The 24,250-nt window shown below is 47.7% G+C and overlaps 1 protein-coding gene across 4 annotated transcripts in view; it reads right to left on the bottom strand.

Annotated features, from left to right (window-relative positions):
* FEZ2 (fasciculation and elongation protein zeta 2) overlaps positions 1-24,250 on the bottom strand; it is a 573,054-nt gene that overhangs the window by 104,083 nt on the left and 444,721 nt on the right. For 3 of the 4 annotated variants that reach the window (XM_069607918.1, XM_069607917.1, XM_069607920.1), the window contains exon 6: positions 22,226-22,306. The exons of the other annotated variant lie outside the window; for it this stretch is intronic. In XM_069607918.1, coding sequence (XP_069464019.1) covers positions 22,226-22,306 — 81 coding nt within the window. The remainder of the gene's footprint in view (positions 1-22,225; positions 22,307-24,250) is intronic. 4 annotated transcript variants of the gene reach the window in all.

The following is a 24,250-nucleotide window of genomic DNA, read 5'->3' as shown; positions in this document are numbered from 1 at the left end:
CATTAGATTAAGAGGAAGGGACGATAGTGCCACTAGAGTTAGATGCAGTGATCATGGGAGATGAGTAATAGCAGTGCATGGGCCAGATGACACAGGACGACCATGGCGAGCAGTGATCGCCATAGCTGAAGGGTACAGGCTGACCACAGTCACAGACAACAGATCAGACCATGTGATGGTCTTTGAAATTTGCATCACTTATTGGGTGAGAATACATTATAGAGAGGTACCACAGAGAATGGCAATGGCGTTGAAGGCACTGCCAACCTTTCTTGAGGAGGATCTGGCCAAGGTACAACGCATCCTATGGACTACAAGTCCCTATGATGTGGGGCTACTGAAGGGGATATGAGCAGTGAAGATAAAGCTAAAATCAGGAGCAATTGTGCCACGAGTAAAACAATACCCACTCTCAAGGGAGGCAGACGAGGGCATCTATGAAACCATTGCAGCACTAGTGAAGCAAGGTGTCCTAATGCCATCAGAATTACCATGCAACACTTCTGTGTACCCTGCTAAGAAAGCAACAGGAGGGCCAATGCATTTTATACAGGACTTGCAAACTCTTAACCATATTGTAGAAGCAGAACATCCTTTAGTTCCGAACCCAGCAACAATTTTGTGCAGTATCCCAACGGAAGCTGCCTATTTCACGGTCATAGACTTGAAGAATGCTTTTTTTTCTCTATACTGCTACACCCATACTCACAAGACTTGATTTCATTTCTATATAGAAATAAGACATGGAAACATACAAGACTTCCTCAAGGTACTGTGAATCACCCTCCACAATCAATAGGGTCCCTCTGATGGACCTAGGCAATGTACAGATGGAGAGTACAGTTACGCAGTAAGTAGAAGACATATTGCTCTGAAGCACAGCAGAAGAACAGTGTAGAAATGACTCAGTACACATGCGGACAGTGTTAGCCGACAAGGGAAACAAGTTAGACCGAGCCAAACCACAGTACTGTCAGACAGAAGTGCTGTATATCGGGCAGGTGGTCTCCCAAAATGGCCGACGGGTAACGACAGAGAGGGCAGGGGCAATACGCAGGACAGCAAAGCCCACAACAGTCATGGAGATGCAGCAGTTATTGGGGTTATGCAATTACTGTGTAGCATGGGTCTTTGACTACAATACTTATATAAGGCCTCTACTGAGTGCACTGAAGGAAGCACAGAAAGGGGACAAGATAATACGATGGACAAAAAAAATGACTTAAGCATTTAATGAGCTGAAGAAGTCAATATGCAAAGCTCCAGTGTTAGGAATCCCAAACTACAAAAAGGAATTATTTCTGTTCTCGCACTCCGATGGGGTAGCTATGACAGCGGTACTGACACAGAATACAAGCTTGGGGCACAAGCCACTAGCATACTACAGTGGTAAGTTAGAACCAGTAATGAGAGGACATGCTCTGTGAGAACAAGCTTTGGCTGCTGCCGCATTAGCAGTGCACAAGTCAGCGAGTGTTATCATGGGATACAGCACCCCACATTACATGGAGCATGCTCTCTTCGCAATACTGGAAAGACCAAAGAGTACACTGACAGCACAAAGGGCTTCAGGGTACAAGGTGTCACTATAGAATCCTGCTCACAAGGTAGTGGGATGCAGACTTGTTAATCAAGCGACCTTCTCGCTGACGTTCTGCAAGATGACGACTACGCACATGACTGCTCAGCAAACCTACAAGAATTCAGTGAAACTTGCAAGGTACAGGAGGACGCACTTGAGGAGGGGAAGACGTGCTCTATATTGACGGGTCTTCGACAACTGACCAGACAGATGGCGTCAGACACACTGGGACAGCAGTGGTGAGACTAAGGGATGACGGGATCAACGAGGTGGTAGTGAGCACACAATTGCCATCCCATTAGTCAGCACAAGCAGCAGAATTAGTGGCCTTAATATTGGCATTGGAGCACAGCAGGAAAAAGCAGGTGACTATTTACTCAGATTCAGCCTATGAGACATCCACAGTGCATTCTGGGCTGTAACAATGGATGAAAAGGGGTTTCAGACATGCTGATGGGTCATCAGTGCAGCATGCACTCCTATTGGGCAGACTAGTGGATGTCAAATTATCCTGAGCAGCTGGCAATTGTGAAGTGCCATGCACACACAAAACAGGAAGATCCTATCTCAAGGGGAAACAAAGCAGCCGACGCAGAAGCAAAATGCAGCACATATTTTGGAGAACTCTTAGAAATGGAGGCTTCGTCACATGCCTGCGATTATGCAAGGGCAATGATGATCAAAGAGGGGTGCAATGCATTGCCAGCAATGCAAATAATGGAACTGCAGGGAGGAGCACCCAGGGAGCAAAGAGTTGCGGCTCAGGAGGGGATATACCATTTCCCCAACGGATGCCTTATGACAGCAGAACAACACAGGGAAAGTAGTAATGCCACTAGCATTGTTACACACAGCACTGACACACTTACATTATCCAACGCATACGTGGAAGGAGGTGCTTGCCACCCATATTGGAGAAACATGGTTGTGTCCTAATTTGGCAGAACACATGATTCATGAGCAACTCTCTGACCAGCAAACAATTCACTGATGGACACACATTAAGAGTAGCAAGAGGAGCCATACCTCGCCCAAGTTGTCCATTCCAGCATTTCCACGTTGACTATGTCGACATGATCCAAGTCTGACAAGGGTACCGCTACATGATAGTGGTTTTATGTCCATTCTCCCTTTGGATCGAGGATGGTCCCTGTTCTCATCCGGATGCCCTCAGATCAGCAGAATTCCTGGTCCAGGAAGTATTCCCAAGTTGGGGCGTGTGTGAGGTTATGCAGCCTGACAATGGCCCTCACTTCACCAATGAGATGCTTCAGCATATTACAGCCTTGCTGGGAATCCACCATAACGGTGCATGCTAACTTCCCCTGGCTCCTCCCACTAGGGCAATGAGAGATGCACACAGTGCTGCGAATGTACTGGGTCAAGACATGTATGAGTGTGTTACTTCCTTGATTGCTAGTGCCTCTCATCTCTCGCCAGATATGACACCAGGGAGGCCTTGAAGCAAACGGGAAAAGCAACAGTGTCAACAACAGACCTTACTAAAGCAGCCACCTGTATAACCTTGGGACAGTGTCCTTCTCTGAAACTTTTCCTGATGATGAGACGCACCCAGATTCATGGGTCCCCACACTGTAGAAGCAGTGACAGAGAGCGGGTAAGCTCGAGCGAAAGACTGTCTGCAATCATATCGACATCAAGCCCTACAAAGCTGTGACCTCTCCTAGCAACGATATCGACAGGGCCAACGATCCTCAACAATCAGAAAACAATTTGGAAGCAGCACTGCTGAGCAGAGGACGCCCCATGGTTACTCGCTCACAGGCAGCAGAATTAGGGCAAGGACTTCCTACACATCCAGAGTGAGGGTACACGGTTTGCCATTTTTCTCTCTACACATATTCGTCGAGACGGTGTGACCGTTTCATTGCATTCTATCCATGCTGCCCTATGAGCACCATCCTGATATTTTGTCCAGCTTATTAGAAGATCCAATCAATTCCAAGCACGTCCTCCTAGTGTATATTATCACGTCTTCATAGCATATTTGGCCCACACTTATCCAAAACTTGAACAAGAAAACCCATCCGTTCTGGCAGTCCTTAGAGACCCTAATATTCAGACTGTCTGGGAACAATTATTTATCTTTGCTATCTCCGACTATATGATTAATAGGGCTTTAACTAACCCTGCACTTAATCCCTAATGCATATTCTTGCGCATTTCAGGCAGGCAACTTATCTCTTCAAGTTGCATAAGGATCAAAGCAGCACAGGTAAAACGGAGGGGCGCGTTATTAAAAATGTACTTATCGGGGCGTGGCCTTGAGCACCACCGATGAGGCTGCTCCTCTAATGGCCTCAGCATGAATCCAGCAGCTGAATCGATGAGAAAAGCTGATGCCAACCACTAAATTGCCAAAGGGAACCATCCACAGTGATCTGAACAGCTGGGGCATTGCTAACAGCAATTTGAGCTTTTAACGCTCCCTCATTCCCTTTGACCGCAGCTTGCAACCACAGCGCCTGTCCAGCGATTGCACAAAGATGGCAGACTGACTCCACGGGGAGGGGGAGGGGAGACGCCGCTGCTCAGGACCCTGCTGCCTTGCTCGGAAAAGATCATAACAGGGAGGCATCGCCTGCACCTTCGCCCCTGACATGGCATCGAAATCTCACTACGGTCTCCCAGCCACAGCCGAAACACTGGGGCATGACCGAGACGCCATCCGTCAGCTGGGGCGCACAAAGTAATCACCCGCGGTCCCCGCTCTACTCAGAGATGGGTGTTCTGGCTCCCGGACACGACTCGGAACGTGGGCTACTTCCATTGGAATCCTCTACATTCAGCGCCCCACTGAACAGCCGTTTCCTGCAAGGATTCCCTTGGCACCGGTAAACTATGCGAACTCCGTTACCATGACGGATCATCGACCGCAGCTACTGTGCCGCCTGGACTGCGTCCAGTACTAGAGGGGCAGGAGACGCTTCCCTGATCTCTCGCTCCACACAGAGGTTCAACCGCGGCTCCCGTCGTGACAAGCAGTGGGGACTAACGCCTGCTAATCTCCTTAGGGGCCTGGAGCCACATCAAGCAGCCAACTCTTGCAAGTAAGAGGAGCTCAGCCAAGCTGGGCCCGCCCTGGGGAGCGCCACCGCCACCTAGGCAATATCTGCAATAACCACCTGGCAGCCACACCTAATGTTATCCCAGTAAACACACCCCATGGTGCATACCACTGCCTTGGCTCCTAATTGAGGGGACTGTGACTAAGTCCATGTAAACGGACCTGGATGCCCAGGAGATAAGCTGCCTCCCGGCTCTCCCCCCTCCCCCGGATATGCAGGGCGAGTGAGCCTGGAAGCCTAATGGACAACAGCTTGTAGTAGTACAGAAGGGGGTGGCTGCTCTACCCCTCCCCCACTGCCTCAATATTCTCCATTATAGCCGAGTATCAAGACGACCCCCAGAGGAGTGTGATTTGGGCGGAAGCCCACACCAGCACCCGCTCCACCCTTGTTGCGCCCCCGGGAATCCAACACCGTAGGGGCTGGGCGACACAGATGCCCCCATCTTGGAGAAACTCTCTTCAGCTCTCGCTCATCCCCACATCTCAGAGGTGCCACATCGAAATATACTACAAGCCCATAAAATGGCAAGAAATGCTGATATCTCCACTATGTTGCTCCCAGCAGAGAAGGGGAAGAAGCCAGACAGTTACCAGTCAATTGGTCGAAAACATTTGGTCGACAGGACAATTGGTCGACACCATTTGGTCGAATGCCAAATGGTCGAATTTTTTTTTTTTTTTTTTAACCCCTTTTTTGTTTTTTTTGGGGGGGGTTGGGGGGGGGAAGTGCAATGCAAAATACAGTCCCTAATCGACAAGAATGAGATCCTAGAATATAAACAAGAGTATCTGGAGAACAGGTCTCGACGGAACAACCTATGTATTCGGGGGGTCCCCGCCTCCATCTCGGACCAGAACCTCACAGAGTATGTGGATGACCTGTTCCAAGTCTCAACTCTTACTAGACCACACCCACAGACTGCATCCTTGACGGGGAGTGGAGACGGATTCTCCCCCAATGTAATCACCAGGGTCAACTTCTACATAACCAGAGTCCATCACGGCAATAGGGCGCTCCCGAGGCAAATTATCCTTCCAGGGAGCCCCCCTCCAAACCTTTCATGACCGATCTGTGGCAACAATACAAAAGCGGAGGGCCCTGAGGCCCCTGACCCTGTTCCTTCGGGACCAACACATCAGGTACCTTTGGCTGTTTCCAACTGCGCTTCAATTCTCCTACAAAGGAGTTAATCGGACGATTGGACATCTAGAAGATGCAGAGATGATCTTACATCTCAATTCGTCGGCAAACAAAATTGATGCCTCTCCTGTCTCCCCTGATGGCGGCAATGAGGAACCCCTCCCCCCAAAACCAAGACAGAGGACCTGGTCAAAGGTCCAGAAGGGTCGGAAACCGAAGAGACTGACACCCATAGCCCGGCTGGCCTGGATCCAAGAGGCCCCCATTGCCCCAGCACTTGTCTGTTCCCCGGTCCTGCGACTCGGGACAGTCAGTCTCGTGGACACTCAATCTACTCGGAATACCATACATCTCTATGGCGGTGAAGGGCTTCATGCGGCTCATGCCTGACTCCAAGGTGGATGTCACCTGAAAGCCCTTGGAGTGAACTACAGACAGTTCGGTTTCAGTTACTTGGGGATGTCGCTGACTAAAGATGGTCGGCATCCCTTGGGCTCATTGTTGTGGCTTCACGTTGGAAGCCTCAGTTAAAACCTCGGTTACACTGTGGAACCAAAAACACAGACACCCTAGATGGCGACTGAGCTGCACCCGGCCCCCACCCGCAGAACATGAGCACCCCGGAGGAACCCCCACCACATCAGAAACTCAACTTAATTTCGATGAATTTAAAGGGCCTGAACTCTACCCCTAAACGGAAATTGCCACTAAAACGGCTCCAGGACATGGAAGGCTTGGGTGTTCTTCTTGCAGGAAACGCACCTATTGTTACGCTCACCTGGCTCCCACAGGGGTGTCGAGTGGAACTGGACAGCCAGGGTCTCCACCAACGTGATGCGCAGTGCAGAGATGACTGACTGGACTGGCCCACCTAGCTTCGTCTGCTTGACCCGTAGAAGTAGTCTCCTAAAGACGGGGAAAGGGAATTAGCCACCCGTGGATTTGATTATTAACACCTCACTGCGTCCCCACTTATCACTTCTGACATTCCCTTTCACAAAGCTCACCTTATAGTTTTGTATGATGAGCTCTCCATCCTGCAAAGAATGCAGGGGCGCATTGATGGCCAGTTACTTCACTGGCTTGAGGATATTGGAAGAGTTCTGGACAAATCTTGGCTCCAAACCTCCGGGCGAAAGGCCGTAAGTATATAGTTCTAATGAGTTCAAAATGTCCAATTAATCACTCTTGTCCTATTCCTTGTTTCTTTTGCAGCTTAGACCCAAAAGAGGATCGTCTTGTGGCAGATGAAAGCGTTCAGGTAAGAGTCTGTGTTTTGTAACACTGTCCGGTAAATGATGCCAAGGTTTAACTCGCTGCTTTCTCTTTTCTTGCAGGTGCAGCGTAGGAAGATTTGGTGTGCTGGTGGATAATACCTCCTGCGGTAAAATCAGGTAAGCATATGGTGGCAAGAGATTGTCCTGGTTTGCTCCCTTGGCTCACCTTGTTGTTTTCTTGTCCCCCTTAGGCGCTGGAATGCGGCAACCAGGTGATGGAGACAGCACCGAATCGTAGAGATGCTGCAAGGAACGGTGAGTACGGCGCGGCGCTGCTGCTGGCGATGCGCCGCTCTTTTAATGAAGTCTGTTTCTGGTTCGAAGATGCGCTGAATCCGAAATCAGGTAAGAAATCCAGTAAAGTTCTTATTCTAACCTTTCTTCTTCTTTTCCTTCTTTCTAGGCGCTCTGGACTCGAGGCGGGCGTGGCAGGATGCTGGATGCTGACTGCAGACATGGTGAGCCTTGCGCTGCTAGATACAGAATAACGCGAAGCATGTGCTGCTCTTCGGGCGTGGTTTAAATAGCCTTCAAAGTAGTCCCAGGTAAGTATTCCTCCACAGACATAACCGAGTAACAAAATAGTCCCCAAGATAAAATAGTCCCTTCAAGCCTCACAATGGCTTGGATGCTTGGATCCCTTGCAGCATGGTCTGCATCAGGTAAGTTTTAACATATGAGTCTTACGCCATAGACGCCAGGACTGATGTCCCATATGAGCCTGGCACCATAGGCGCCAGGACTGTACCCAGATAGCCCCTAAAGGGGTTGATGTGTTTGCTCCGGGTAACATGATGCTTGCTTCTGGGGTTGATGGACTAGGTCTGGATGCACAGGGGTAGGCATCATGACACCTATTGCCGTCAGACTTCACTCGTCTCCGCAGTAAGCAGTTCCCACTTCAGTATCTAGCCACTAGTGGAACAAAGAAAGGGGGAACAGCCTTACTCTTAGCCAGAGGAGTCCAGTTTAGGGCACTAGAGACATCACTTCATCCGGAGGGGCGATACACAGCAGTTAAAGGCTTTATATACGGACAACTTGACTCTCTCATCTCAGTCTATGCCCCCAATGAAGGGCAAAAAGCATTCTACGAAGCACTGTGGAGAAACCTCCTTCCCTTTGTAGAAGGCCAAATAATTGTTGGTGGAGACTTTAACTGGGTCCCGGATCCCCTATGGGACAGATCACAGCCTCCGGCCCCCAGAGACTTCAAGATCGCCATGGGCCTACTCCATCTGTTCAGAACCCTGGGGGGGTTGTAGACTCATGGACTTTTCCTTCTCCTCGCATGTACACAGGACATCCTCCCGTATAGATCTCTTGCTAACCTTCCCACAAATGTTGGCCTTTGTGGACGATCTGACCATAGAGACAAAGGTACTCTCGGATCATGCCCCAGTCAAACTAAACCTTAGAGCACACAACCCTGCACCTTCTCGCCAGCGCAGTTGGAATTTATAGAACCCTATCTTAAACGACATGTCACTGAGAGATGCAGTAGCCAAAGTGATCTGGAACTTTTTCCAGCAGAACCGGTAGAAGACACGTCCCCAGCCAATACCTGGGATGCTATGAAAGCTGTAGTGCGGGAAGAGCTGATCGCACGTGGTCCGGCATATCAAACGTAAACAATGAACCCTCCTGGAACTGGAGGAACAGGTACAAAAGGCTGAGGCCCATCACAAAAAAGGTTGGACACCCCTCCCCCAAGATCCAACGGGCCCTACAGACACCCCCGGAAGAAGTTGGAGGCCCACTATGTAGAGGAGACAGCCCATTTGTTGGCTTAAACTAAGCAAAGCTATTATGCTAAGAACAACAAAGTGAACAGACTTTTAGTGGATAAACTAGCCAAGACTAAGAGACGGAACAACATAGTGGGCCTGCACGACCCTCAAGGCCAGGTCCAATATTCGGACGGGGTGAAGCTACAAATGGCAGCTGCCCACCTCGCCTCTCTGAAACGAAGCTGAACAGATGAACTATTTACTAAGTGTCATCCTTCCACAACTCGAGGGGCTTCACAGGGAGGGTTTGGATGCCCAGATTGCAGGTGAGGAGGTGGAGACAGCCATCAAGTCGCTGAAGCCTAGAGCGCCAGGCCCTGATGGGTTCACAACAAGGTTTTATAAAGTATTTCGCCCTCAACCGATAGCATCGCTAACTGCCCACTAATTTGCCGTCTCGGACACCATTATTCCATCTATGCAAGAATCTATAACCGTTCTCCTACTTAAACCCGGCAAAGACCCCAGTGAAAACGGCTCATACAGACCCATCTCTTTACTAAACATCGATGCTAACATCTATTCGAAAATTCGGGCGTACCGCCTAGCGGCCATTCTGCCCAACTTAAGCGACCCAGATCAAACAGGGTTTATTATGAATAGGTCCACCGGGGATACCATCCGAAGGACACTGAACCTGATAGATATAGCGACCAAAGACTCGCACAAACTGGCCCTGCTGGCCTTAGATGCCTCTAAGGCTTTTGAAAAAGTGGACTGGACAGTTCTGCAGCTCACTTTAGAAGCTTTCCACTTTGGCCCGAACTTCCATAAATGGTTCTGACCAACTATCGATCCCCAAACACCTTTCGCCGGGTTAACCATAATCTATCGGATCCCATCTCCTTTACCTGTGGAATGAGACAGGGATACCCCCTATCCCCTCTCCTGTTTGCCTAGTGATGGAGCCCCTTGGATTGTATGGATCCTAATATTAGCGGTCTGCCAGTTGGCGCCTCCCAGCATAAGATCTCACTTTATACAGATGACATCCTACTCTCCATAACAGATATCTGTCCCTCTTTGATATCCTCTCTTCAGGAGCTCCACAGGTTTGGGAGGGTTGCAGGGTTTGCCATTAACTTCGGGAAATCAGCTGCCCTAGGCATAGGCCTGGAACCCCGGGAGTGGGAAGATCCAAAACCCCTCTGCCCTATCCAATGGAACGGAAAGTCTATACCCTACTTGGGAGTTCATATCCCAGTCCGTCCGAAAGATGGGTATTCAGTGAACTTCCCCCCTCTCTTTAAGGAGCTGGATAGGGACCTGGAACGATGGACCTCAAAGGCGATATCCCTCATTGGCAGAATAACCGCCTGCAAAACGAACCTTCTCCTATGCTTTCTTTATGCCTGCTCCTCCCTGTCCACCACGGTCCAACTCTCTCCCCTTCTGCATTTGCAGAGGAAAATGCTCTGTTTTGTGTGGAGAGGCAGGAAGGCGAGAATATCTCAGAAGGTAATGATAGGCAGCTCCCGCCTGGGAGGTCTGGGTGTCCCCAACCTACGTAAACATCAAGTGGCCTCACAATTGGCGCACGTTCATGCCTGGGGCTTGACCAACGGCCCTCCGTAATAGGTGGAGCTAGAGCTTTCCCATCTCCCGCTCCCCCTCCACTCTTTCCCACATATCCCGCCCTCCCGCCTGAGGAAGACCTAGGCAAGGATCTTGGCATCCACTAAAAACACCCTTAGTATATGGCACTGAAATATAAGGGCATCCGACGTGGTCTTAGCCCACTCTCCTTGATTTTTCATAACCCGGCCTTGTCTCCCGGATTGTACCCATCCAACTTCAAGTCCTGGATAGCGGGGGGACTCGAATCCTTGGGGCAACTATTTGAAAATGGCCAGCTCCGCACCTTTAAACTCTGTAAAGTGACCTTCCATTTGGCTGAAACAGAAAAGTTCTCCTACTCGCAACTCCGGCACTGGTGTTCCAATCCCCAAGTTCGACAGGAAGCCACACAAACCTATAACCTCCTTGAACTCACCCTCCAGGGACTGCCGCTAAGGTGGGGGAAGTCCTCCAGTCGTTATAAGTTACTGCAAGAAGACCCACTTTCCATGAGACCTTCATACATGACACAATGGGAGACGGATTTGGGTCACCCCCTGGAAGACCAGGCATGGGTGGATATTTGGACTAGAACCCACTCCTCCTACTTCTGTATCACTAATCGAGAATGTGCCCACAATCTGCTCTTACGTTGGTACTATCCCCCAATTCGCCTCAATCACTTCAATCAATCCCTTGACCCCCAGTGCTGGTGCAAATGTGGACAGCCTGGCTCGTATCTGCACATGTGGTGGACCTGCCCCACGGTACAAACACTTTGGAACCTGTGTATAGCGGCTATAAAAGACATCACTCAAGTGACAATTCCCTGGGATACGGAAGTGGTTTTATTGGGCGCACCAGTTTCAGGGGCTTATCCAAGGACGCAGAGGACCGCTAACCACCTCACACAACTACTACTAGCGGGTAGAATCACTATTGCCCGCACCTGGAAAATCGCCAAAGGCCCCTCAATGTTTCTGTGGTGGTCCACATTATAGGACATCTTAGTGGCGGAAAAAATCATGACAGCTAGGCAGGCCTCCTACACCGGTTCACAAATATTTGGTCCCCACGTATAGACTACGAATGGAATTTCCCAGCTCAGATTCACAAACCCTGATTAGCCCGACTGGCCCTACTGCAAGATGCTGAGCTAACTATAGACAATCCGGTCCCGCTGGACCAAGGGGAGACTTTAGCTTGGGGGGAGGGTGGGGTGTGTGGCGGAACCGGACAATGTTCTCTCTCTGTCATATCTTGGTATGATGCTCTGTCAAATGATGGTCTGTGTACTTGTATACGCTTGTGCAAACGAATTTAAAATAAACAAGTAAAAAAATAAATCTTATCCTGTCGTGTCTCTTATTTCCAAGTGGGGTTTTTGCATTTCTCTTTTGGCAAATATCTCTTGTTGCTAGTGCTACTGCTGTATCCTCTACTAACATTACCCCAACTCCAGCAGGAGGAGGAGGAACCATGTCAGGTGGACAGGAGATTGCAAGCACAGTAAGGGGAGGTAAGCGCAGTGCTGAAAGACATAGGGCGGTGGACCTATATCTCACTGACGCTGCTCGAGTGTCCAATAATATGTGGTACAAACAAATTACTAAAGTAGGTAAAGAAACCAATGGGGAGAGCTGCTGTGTCTGCTCACTAACCTCTATGCCATGAGTGCCTCCATAACATGTATAGCAACTGAAATACCTGCAGCAAAACAGCAAAAACACAATGCCTCATGTATCTATCCATGGTTACAACCCAAGGAAGGTTCAGAGGGAAAACGGCAACATTGAGATGGATGTCTCAGACAACATTCCCCTATGAAGACAGTTAATTAAAGACTCTTGACATGAACAACTACTGGCAGTTAGACCAAGCTATATAATACAAACCAGGTGGTACACAAAAAGGAGAGACAAAAAACAACAACATTAAAGAAACTGCCCTGCCCGAAGAGGGGGGTGAAGGAAATAGGGAGTTGAAGGAAATAGGTGGAGAACCAGGATGCACGAAAGACCGCAGATGCTCGTGTATGGCCAAGTCTACACAGCAGAAGGTTGGAAAGATGGAGTAGTAGCAAGCAACGCCCACACCCTAGTACAAGCGTCAGTGAACACAGTGCAAGGAGAAAATGATAAATGCTTGAAAGAATGGATGCAAGTGCCAAGTTGATCACCTGGGTAGACAACAAAGCTGAACCAATGCCCATAATACTGTTGAAGAAACCAGCATGGTGTTACGAGAATGAAGGCACAGTAAAGGTTGAAGATAACACAGTGTAGGTACACAGAGAAGTATCCAGCAATGAAGGTCGTCACAGTACTATTAATGGACCACTATTGGGCATGTGGGTCCAAGGCGTATGAGAAATTGCCACCCAACTGGGGAGGTGTTTGCCAATTGCTGCACATCAATATGCCAGCACTGTTAGTGCCCTAGAAGGACATAAAGATAGATGACTTCCCTAAGATGGAGGCCAACAGAAGAAAGAGGAGTTCAGTGACGATGGAAGAAAAGGGAAGAAAGAAACGGTCTGTGGAAGGAGTAGATTAAGAGGAAACTATTTCTCATCAGAATCACAAGCCTCCCTACACGATGTACCACCTGAACATCGGTTATTCAGCCGGACAGAAATGTTTTTCGCGTCAGTGGTTCCAGCGGTCCAGACACAAACTAACGCGAAATAGTTGCAGATTACCAGATGGGAGATGATGCAGACGATAAAATCCATAGTGAATGGCTTCAATGCGATAAAAGAAGAGCTCCGAGCAGCAAGGCTAATGGCATCCCAGAACAGATATGTTCTAGACCTCCTCACATCTATGGAAGGAGGAGTTTGCGTCAAAATGGGGGGTTCCTGTTGTATATTTGCGACTGCAAATGACACAGAGAATTGCACACTCACAGAAGCAGTGACAGGATTATCAAAGATGCATGCCCAGATGGAGGAAGAAGCCAAGGGGACAGGGAAATACCATAGCTGGTCATCATACTTATGGTCCTGGATGCCGTCCTGGCTAGCAGATGGACTGAAGGTGTTACGAGGTGCACTAATAGGACTGCATGAAGTGAAGATATGCATTACACAATGCCGCAAGACCACTGAGAAAACAATAGGTATGAAGGTGATGGTGGGTGTGAATATGGGAGAAGAAAAGGACAAGATAGTGGAAGAAAGAAATAGCCTGAGAATAAAGGACAAGAATTCATACAGTTCGATAACCCATACGACAATAATAGATATTGAGGGAAGTGATGAGGTGCAACCCAGAAGGAGACTGAGCCTACATGACCTGGAGCTTCAATGATAATTTCTATGCACATCTCAGAGGAGTCACCAAGTTATGGCTACCCAAGGCAAAAGTGACAAGGTATGGAGAATTGGTTGACAAGCAGACCAGAGGGGGGACTGAAGAGAGGGTCCCATGGATTGCCCCCCTCATCCCCATGAACATGACGGCCCAAAGAGTCAGGAATGCTCAAAATCACTCATTATTCGAGCAACCCACAAGTACACAACTGACCTACACGTATGCAGAGATGTATTCTCTTAGAAAGTCATACCAACCTTATCGAGTGAATGTCTTTATGGATGCAGGTGCTTTGATAGTGATTATGGGTCCAAACCCCATGATGGACAGCACTGACTAGCTGCCCAGAAACCACTGTGCCGATGTCACTAGTGACACCACGACATAGCAGCGTTAGTCATGAAGCACACTTGCAGCCCAGCACAGCCTTAAACAAACACACACTCGCACACATGAAGAACACGCCTCCACAGTTATGTAGATGGTGGACAGATAAATAAACATACTGTCAAAAGCTTTGTATTATTTTCCTCATTAGCCAAATGAAGAAATGCCAAACACATGGCAACGAAGAAGTACAGAGCCAGCTTTGCAGATGCCTACAGCAACTAACCCTATGGAACTACAGGAGTACGTAAGGAGCCTGCTAGGACCAAGTACGACTAACCTATAGGAGACCTAGCACAATATAAGCATGTAGAAATCATATTATGCATCTAATGAAAATCACAGAAGGCCTCAAACCACAGGACGAGACGAAGGGGAGCAAAATCAGGCTGCACAAAGCGGGAAGGCCAGAAGCTCACAGCCAAGGTTAGAGATAACCAACACATTCCAAGCTTCAAATGACAAGAGGCCAGCTGCAGATAAACCGAATAAATACTCATAATTGCAGGCAAAAAAAGCTCAGTTTGTTGTCCACAACCACGTGATGCGGCCAACCCAGACAATGGGTATTCATCTGCATTGGCAAGATGAACCGTTCTCAACAGCCCAGACGAGGGGCAAACCAAATGTTACAACGTGGAACACACTCTCACAGGCAAAAAGTGGTAGTCTTAACAGATACAATGGGCACACAGTCATTTCACATCACCTTGAGAAGGTGCACAGAGGGCTGAGAACTGAGCTGGGTCTCAGGCCTGAGGAGACCATTTCCAACCAATCAGGGGACAGAAATTCAGGGGTGGGTGGGCAGGGGATAAGGGCCAATGGTAATCCTGCGACCCTGCAACAATGTAAAAGATGGTTTCATGGGAAAGGGGAAGATCAGCCACCTGAAATGCGAGGGCCAGTAGAATAACCTCTATACGGGCTTGCTACCGGTGATACCACTCTGAGCACCCAATCAGCGAGGGGGGAGGGTGAGATCGGTTTTTCGGGGAAGGGCCCAGTTTGTGACGCCATCGGTCATTATAAAGGTTCTGCATGGATTTCGGAGGAGGAATCTGGGACATTTTTGTGACTATCCTGTATGATCCCTATCATTTTTTGTAATAAAAGACCCTTTAACTTGCCCTTGGCTGAGTCCTCTGTTATTCTGAGGAAAGGGTTGTTGGGCATTTGAGAGAGCAATCCCCAAGCCTCTGGTATACCAAACTCTCACCAACAAGGTCAAGTTACTGTGGCACTTCATACCACTAAACGTCAATCTGCTGTCGTCCTCTGTGCCAGGGTGGCATCGGGCACCCTCACAGGAAGGTGTCTGATGGTGGTCACTGCCTCCCTCACTGAGGCTTCTTCCACCCAATCCTAGCCCTTTTTTTTATCCGTGAAGTTTTACTTCTACCTGCAACATGGTCGACACCCTGACACTTCTTACATGGAATGCCCCATCCAATTATAGCTCCTTTCCTGTGTTTACCACAAAAGTGACAAGTCGGGCTGTGGGAACTTTGGCTCGATTCGACCAGTTACCACTGCACCACTTCTACTGCCAACACAAAATACCAAGCAGCTTCATAAAATATCTTAATTCCAAGCATCACAAAGCTGTCACTCACACACACACACATTGTATACCACTACAAAGTTTTAAGCTTGCTGTAGTTAAGCTATATTTAAGCTATTTTCTGATTTCAAAGAGGGAGGTCAAGGTGGTGGTTTGGTTATTCGTCGTATTAGCTGCAGGAGTTTCCTGATGTCGAAGGGAGATTCACCCCAAAAGCTATAGATACCCCTTGGGAAACAAATGCTTGTACATTGCCTCCCATAAATATAACTTCCACATGTGATACAACTATACTATGCTTGAGCCATAAAGCTTTACATTTTTTCCCTGATTGATTGCTTGATTTGTTATTTATTATGCGCCTATACACACATGTTTCAAAATGCAACAAGGCAAGGGAGGGGAACAAAGGGTGGACAAGAAAACGATCTTACTAGGCCTTGTGTCATTGAGATCGTACAAGTGCGCAACAAAAAGTGCAGGGGGGCTACAGGGAGAGGGCACGCAGAGCAGCAGGGCTCTGAGTTAAGTGCAAGGAAGGCTTGGACTACAGAGGACAATCCCAGCCCGGTAGTGAGAGGTTAGCCAGGCAGCAGTGTAAATTGGGCCAGGCGGCAGTGCAGGGGGACTAGTCGGGTGCAGGGCTGGTGTCATGAAAGACCCGGAGGACACCGAGCAACCAGTCAGGAGCAGGAGCAAAGGAAGGTTAGCAGGGAGAGGGAGCGAGAAAGAAGAGGAGCAATGGGAGGTCTTGAGGAGCTTCTGGAATTTAAGCAGATCCGGCTCAAGGCAGAGGGAGGCAGCAAGACCATTCCAGAGGGAGGCCCATACAGAGGAGAGGGATCTACACCCCATTCTCAACTTGAAGAAGCAACTCACCCGCAGAGAGTTAAAAGTAGACGAGTGAAGGGCTTTAGAGGAAGGTACTTAGGAAGAGAGTTGAAGGTAGTGAGGGCCACAACCCCAGAAAGCCTCGTGGATGATGTAGAGGGTCTTAAACTTGATCCTCGCAGCCACTGGGAGCCAGTGGAGGTATTACAGGGCCGGAGAGATGCGGTCCCTGGGCTTGAGGCCCATGATAAGTCTTGCGGTCCTGTTCTGGATGAGCTGAAGAGGGCGAAGGGTAGAGAAAGGCTGATTGAGAAAGACTGTTGCAGTAGTCCAGCCTAGAGAGAGAACCAGGGGGGTCTGGAGACAGTGAACTTCTGGGGGAATGTGAGAAAAGGGAGAATACCTCTGAGGAGGAACAGCTGTGAGGACAGAGGGCCCAAGGAGGGTGGCCAGAGAGAGAGAGAGGAAACGTGAGAGCAAGGGTCCCAATGAGAAGGATCTCAGTCTTACTGGCATTAAGGCAGAGATAGTTAGAGGCACTCCTTGCCTGGATAGCGGATAGACAGTCAGGGATGAGCGAGGAGCAGGAGGAGGGTAGCCTGATATAGAGCTGCACGTCATCCACATAACACTGAAAATTAGAGGAAAGGGTAGAGATCTAGTGGGCAAAGGGGCCAGATAGATACTGAAGAGCCGGGGGAGAGGATAGAGCCCTGGGGAACACCACATGTGGAAAGAGGTGATGGAGAGAAAGGACCCAAGCTGAACCTGGGAAGGTCGGTCCAGGAGGAAGGAGGTCAGCCATGCCACTGCCTGATCCATGATGCCCAGGCACTTGCGGAGACCAGTAATCAGGATGTTTTGGTTGACTGTGTCAAATGCAGAGGTAAGGTCGAGGAGAATGAGGACAGAGGGAGAGCTAGAGTCTAGACTTGAGAGCAGATCTTCACAGATGACAGGAGGGCAGTTTCCGTGCCTCTGGCTGCTCTGAAGCCAGACAAAGTCATGGAGACAAGCACCAGATTCCATGTGGAGGGTTAGCTGGGAGATAGCCAACTTCTCCAGGAGTTTGCCCAGGAAAGGAGTGATGGAGATCGGGCGATAGTTTGCCAGAATGAAGGGGTCGCCAGAAGGCTTTTTTTTAGTAGGGGGTGCTTGAGAAGAGAGGGGGGAAAGATCCAGTGGCGAAGGAGTGATTACAGAAATCAGCCAAGGCTTGAGCAGGAGAACCAATGTTGTCTTAATGCTCCTTTGTACACTTTCACAAACCCACACAATTAATGTTGTAAATATTTTTGTATGGCACCAGTTGGCCAAGAAGTCAAAAGTAGCTCTTGGTAGATGTTGGTGTCAAGGTAACCAGTCTAGTCCAAGCTACAAGAAAGAGCTTAATAGCGCCCAGCAATTGGGCTCTATGTAGTAAAGGCTCCCAGAAATGTGTATCCATATGTTGTAATGGTAGAAGAAAAAATCTGATGAGCTCTAGCTTGTCTTCATATGCAACGATGACTATGTTGATGATCAAAAGCAGGAAAATATCATACTGTAGGTAAAGATTGTTTAAGGAGATTTCTCTGCAACCTTGCCACATCAATTAACATATACTTTACTTTTTACTTTTAATCATTTGTATAGCACAACAATGGACCCTTAGGCACGAGGGCACTGACAAACAAGAAAGCGAACGGTTAATGAAACACTCAAGGACTAAGATCAAGGAGGAGAGCTAAACAGGCAAGGAGCATAAATTAGGCAAAAAGCCAAGTTTTCAGCCTTGTTTTTTTTAAAAAGGTTCATGCATGATCTGTGACCCGAGATCAGGAGGGAGATCATTCCAGGCTGATGGAGCCGCCTCTGAAACGGCCCCATTTTCTGTCTTTCTAGATCTGCATCTGGGAATCACTAATAAATTGAGATTGCTGGATCTGAGGGCTCTACTGGAGGCCTTTTTTACAATCAAATCCCTCAGGTAACATGGCATGGTATCCAGAGTACACTTGAAAATAATAACAGGGAGGCGATAACGTAGTGTTGCCTCCACAGGCAGTCAGTGCAAGGCTTTTCTGGTCTTGGTTACTTGGTCACGGCTGGACAAGCCCACGACAACCCGGAAGGCTCTGTTTTGTATGACCTGAAGTCTAATGACTTATGCTTTGCTGAAACCAGCCATGAGACTGCAACAATAATCTAATTTGGAGCCTACAATGGCTCTTGCTATTGTCTCGGCATTGGGCTGTGATATGAGGGGGCGTAAGTGAGCAAAAAGTTTAATATAATATGCAGCGGCCGAGACCAGGCTCCCTACATGGGCTTTCATGGTAAGGAACTGGTCGAGGTTACCCCTAATGACAACCTTCTTGAGGGGGATAATCTTCACATCGCCTTAACGGAAGTCACCATAGGCCGAACCCAGATTAGATAGCGTAGACTGGTTACCAACAATCAGGATTTCAGTCTTGGACCTATTAAGTACCAGGCCATTCTGTGTCATCCAATTTTCAATGCTCGCATAAGCAGTATTCAGATTTTCTTCATCTTGATCGTGCGAGCCCGACAGAGGGAGGACGCACTGAATGTCATCAGCAAAGTTGGTAAACCATATCCCTTCCTGGGAAAGCACTGCAAAGAACAGGGCCATGAAAATATTATACAGGCAGGGGGATATGCTCGCCCCCTGTGGGACACCATATTCAAATAGATACTGCAGCAGCCTTGGATATCTCCCAACAGACTATGCTTTTTCTGTGGTTGAGAAAAGATGCAACCCAACGAGTCGCTGCTGGGGTAAAATGTGCTACTTCTTCAAGCCTAGACACTAGTAAAGACTGGTCTACCAGGTCGAATGCGGCCGTGTAATCCAGAAGCATGAGCATAGACGCGAGTCCCTTGTCCATATGATCAAGGAGCCTGGACTTTAATTCTAGTAGTGCTGTCTCTGTGCTATGGCAGGCTCTAAATCCGGATTGCCGGCAGTTCAAGACAGCAAAGTTGTTGAGATGGAGGGTGATTTGCCTGTATGTAACCCGATCCAAGATCTTCAGTAGGAAAGCAGAATTAGTTATTGGCCTGTAATTTAAGGGAACTCCAGATGGGAGGTCCGTTTTTTTTTTTAAATGATGGGGTCACTCAAGCTTGCTTTAGATCATCTGGCACATGCCCCTCCAGAAGAGACGCATTGACAAAACTGCAAATAGCTGCAAGCAAATTCGGAGGACACGTTTTTATAATGACGGCTGAGCAGGGATCGCCCTTACAACTAGTGGTTTTGAGGTGAGCCACAACCTCCGTCAGTTCCTATTGAGAAATAGGGGAAAAACTAAACTGTGGAATGGAGGGGCTTCTGTTAAAGGGCTGAAAGCTAGGTTTGCTTGGATCCAACAGGGCAGCATCTAGCTTGAGTGATTTATTAGCCTTGATATCCTTCTGTTTTTTAACCATTACGTCCTGGATGCTCTGACACCAGGATGTGTCTTTCACCACTTAACCAGAATCGGCAGGTTTGGTAGACTCCTGCGCTTTAAGAATTTTTAAAAGTTCTTAAGTCTGCGATTTAGCATTCTCGATCCTAGCACTGAGAAAGTTTTTTTTTCACATTCAGGGTTGCAGATTTATATGCTCTTGTGGCGCCTTTGTACACAGCGAGGTGACGTGGTGCGGGATTGCCTTTCCAACAATAGAACAATTTCAGCATTTTGGATTTTAGCTTTTGGAGATCAGTAGAGAACCAAGTTTTGTATCTAGCTACAGACCGAGCCTTTCTATGTTTCTCTGGGGCCAGAGTATTGGTAACATCCTCCATATTTGAAATCAGGGCTTTCGACAACCCTGTCACAGAAACTGAGGGTGCGTAATTAATGTCGGTGCTTAGCAGCGGTACCATTCTGGCCTGTGTGAGTAGCCTAGGGTTTCTACCTGCAGCTCCTTGTTCCTGAACTTTACCAGGAAGTCTGCCTGGATGGAGAAATGTATAAATACATAGTCGGACCAGGGACAGGGTGATACCCACAGATCTCTGGTCACCACATTAGTGGCGGAGATCCAGTCCAACATGTGCCCAAGGCTATGTGTGGGCAACCCGATTCTTTGGTCCAGACCTAGGTTGGCCAGAGTAGTCTCCAACTCTATACCCCTCTGGTCGTCCTTGTGTCCTAACCAGAAGTTGAAGTCGCCCATTAAAAGGAAACTGGAGTTGGGTTTGAGACACGCTACTAGATGATTTGATAGTGCTGCTGTGAAGTCTTCATTAAGGGAGGGAGGTCTACAGATCAGGAGTAGGTTTAAGGTTGATTCAGCATTAAGGGCGGTTGTCACCTGCAAGGATTTGATAGCGTCCGTTATAGTGCAGTCCTGTTCCCAAACTGTAACAGTATACAAAATCAAGGCCCCTCTTCCTCCTCTACCCTCCGTTCTGTCTGCCCTTAACATAGAATAACCCTCAGGTATTGCCAAGTTGAGTGAGGGGCCCGCTGCACTATGGGCCCAAGTTTCAGTAAAAGCACAGTGATCAGTGTCTGATAGCTCGATATATGATGCGATCTCTACAGCGGGTTTCACCATGGATCTGTTAATGAGGAGTAAAACAGGTTAATTATGCACTGGAGACCAACAGTATTTTTCATTCAAAGAAACTGGTCGGCTCCCAGGGTTGTTTGCATGGTCAAGTTTGATACGGAAGGCGAAGTAGGGTTAAGAAAGGCTGGGGACCCGCAAACAGCGGATCTTACGACAATATCATTTTGTGAAATGGAAAGCATTCTAGTCTGAGCAGAGGGTGGGGGATAGCCATTTGCCTGATACTAGAAGTTGAAAGTTGTCCTAAAGTGCTGGGTGCACCTAAATTAGCAGTTATGTCATGAGGACAGGGGTTGGTCGAATGTGGAGCCCGTAAGTGGACAGGCGGGGAGACCTCTAAGCACTTGGTCACATTTACCAGGGGGATAAGGGTTTCTGAGGGGTTTCTGGTTATCAAAGATCTTTCTTGCATCAGCTATTGCTGCCAGGACTTCTGTGATGCCCATAACTCCCCTCGGTTGACACTTATAAAAAGCGAAAGGCTGGGTGAAAGTGCCAGGCTTCAGTCCTTCCTGGCCTGCATGGCGTTCGCACCGGATTTATAGGCCAAACAACTACAGGAGTTTCTGGGTAATGTAGTTTTGACCTAAGAGGTGCGTGCAGAGTGCCAATGTGACTGTTTTAAATCGCACTACACTGCAAAGTTACCTAAATAGTATCTAAAAGGCAATAATACAAATTAAGATGCTACCTGCGCCAAGTTTTAAAAACACAAGACAAATAAGATCAAGTATCTTTAAAAACACAATGACAAGATAGAAATTTATCAGCAACACGGGGGTAACGCAGAATACAGCTAAACTCATTCAGTTATGCAATTTTGGAATGTCAGATAAACACATGCAGAGGAATAGGTACAATTCCGCGAATTATAATTTTAGAATGGCCTTGCAGCTTCCATGATTTCGATAGAAAACTATGCCCCGACTCCAATCCTCATGGATGCAACATCGGTCAGGGCTCCGGGAACAGGCCAAGTACAACTGGTAACCCACACTCAAAGCCATCACCATAGAGCCCATAACACCAAAGCAAAGTCCATGAGGAGTGGCGTTCAGAAAACAGACACAGACAGACAAGCAGCAGAGAACAAGAAAAGAAAAGGGAAAATCCAAGCACCTGCTTATCTCCACCAGAATTCCCAAACGTGTGGCGAAAGCCATTCTGAATGACATTTGAGAGTCCTTCCATGCTGAAGCGCTAAGGTGTTGAAAGGCGGAGTGAGAGAGAGAGAAAAAGACAGCCCAAAGCTATTAGTAAGCAGGTGACAAAATGACAGGTTAAGGTGCGCAGACGAAACAATGTGTAGTGGAAGGCAATATTTATAGGACAGACAATCTGTATGAGACAGAAGACAGACATAAGCTGTAACAAATAACCGATCTGTAGGATGATCTGGCCTAAAGACCTTGGAAAATCATAACACTATTACGTGGCTCAATTTTATTTATGCATGATGGGCTCCATTCATTTAGAGGCTTTGAAGATCACAACATGTTGTCTAAAGTTGTACTTGCATGCATGCACACGTTATGGAACACAACATATAATGCACTTGCCACACCGCAAAGTCAAAACAATGCACATGTAACATCTACAACAATAATCACAGAATTTCTCACACCACAACACACTCATAACAAAAACACACACCACTCACACACACCATATTAAAACCTCGACTCATCACAGAATTAACATACCGAAAACCAAAAGATCTACGTGAAAATCCTGAAAAAAAGGAGGTGGAAAAGAATTCGTTTTTTTGTTCGTATTACAAAAAGTGTTTTGGACTTTTTGCACTTTTCTTGTAATGAAGCGGGGCAACACCACGCACTCCCTCCCCACTTCCGCCATCTTTTTTTACCACCTCGTTATTTTGTTATTCGTTTCTTTGGGGGTAACACCTTCTGAGTGACACTCAAGATGATCCATCTCCCATCTTCGGATATATAAGAATGGATTAATAGCTCAGCACCGAGCAATCCCTCAAGAGAAACATGGCATAGGTTTGTTATCCAAATTCCACCAAACCCATTGACAATCTAAATGGAAGATATCGAGCATTGTAGGATAAGCAGGCAAATCTGCACGCTAACTTTATGGGACAAGGAGAAAGCTCAGAGTGGGCCAGAGTACATAAGGAATAACTGGAAGAAACATCACAAATTAAGTGTGAAATTCACAAAGGTTTACATCTGAAAGAGTAATAATGTGCGAGTGGGTGGTTTTCTTACTGCACTATGGATAGCCATAGTTTGCAAAGTCGTTGCAGGTGACGAAAGTAGTGGGTGTAGCTTTAAAGGTGGTGACGAGTCTTGTGCGGAAAAACAAACTAACCCTGGACTATGTTATGGGGAACAACACGTTTTATTTTTACATTTATATAGCGCACAGGAGCCCCAGCACATCACAGCGCTGTTACTTGTAGTTCTACTTAGTTACAGTACAATACAGGTTGTACATGTTGAAGGAGCTACCTAAATTGACAGGGTTTAAAATGTGGCAGGACAAAGGAATTAGGAAACTCTGAGGTGTTATTGGTAATGAGGACTAATGGTATTGCAGACTCTGAAGGACGGCTTCACTCTAGATCAAGTCTGCAACCTACAGCACTCCAGATGTTTTGGACTACAACTCTGATCATCCTTCACCAATGATTATGTAGACTAGGGTTGATGAAAGTTGTAGTTCAAAACAGCTGTAGAGCCAACTGTTGCAGACCCACGCTCTAGATAAGGAAGACGTTTATAACATCCTAGAGTTCCAGCATGCACGAAGGAAGTAACTTAGAACCGAGCTAGCACTTCCTAGTGGTTCCTCAGTAGAAGTGAATGTTCTGGAGAGTGAAATATGCACCAAGCAGAATTCCACCCTGTGCAGGGTACTGGTGTCCTTAATGATGTCCCAGCTGGACAATTTGGGGCCACACCTGGTCAAAGATGTAGGGGAGCTTTCAGAAGAGGACTGAAGGGAGTGCCTACAGTTTCCAAGGGAGGCAGCCATCAGCTCAAGATTGTACCACATCCAAGAGAAATATCTACATGCATTCTTGTACTTCAAGGACAGGCTCTTTAAAATGGGGCAAAGCCGGGGAGGAACTCTGCTCCAGGTATACTAGGAAGAAAGAAACCTTTTTTCACA

The sequence above is a fragment of the Ambystoma mexicanum genome, chromosome 4q (assembly GCF_040938575.1).
Source record: "Ambystoma mexicanum isolate Mex_15411 chromosome 4q, UKY_AmexF1_1, whole genome shotgun sequence".
Classification (NCBI taxonomy): domain Eukaryota; kingdom Metazoa; phylum Chordata; class Amphibia; order Caudata; family Ambystomatidae; genus Ambystoma; species Ambystoma mexicanum.
The sequence above is the reverse complement of the archived record's forward strand: the minus strand, read 5'-3'. Positions and strand labels throughout refer to the sequence as shown.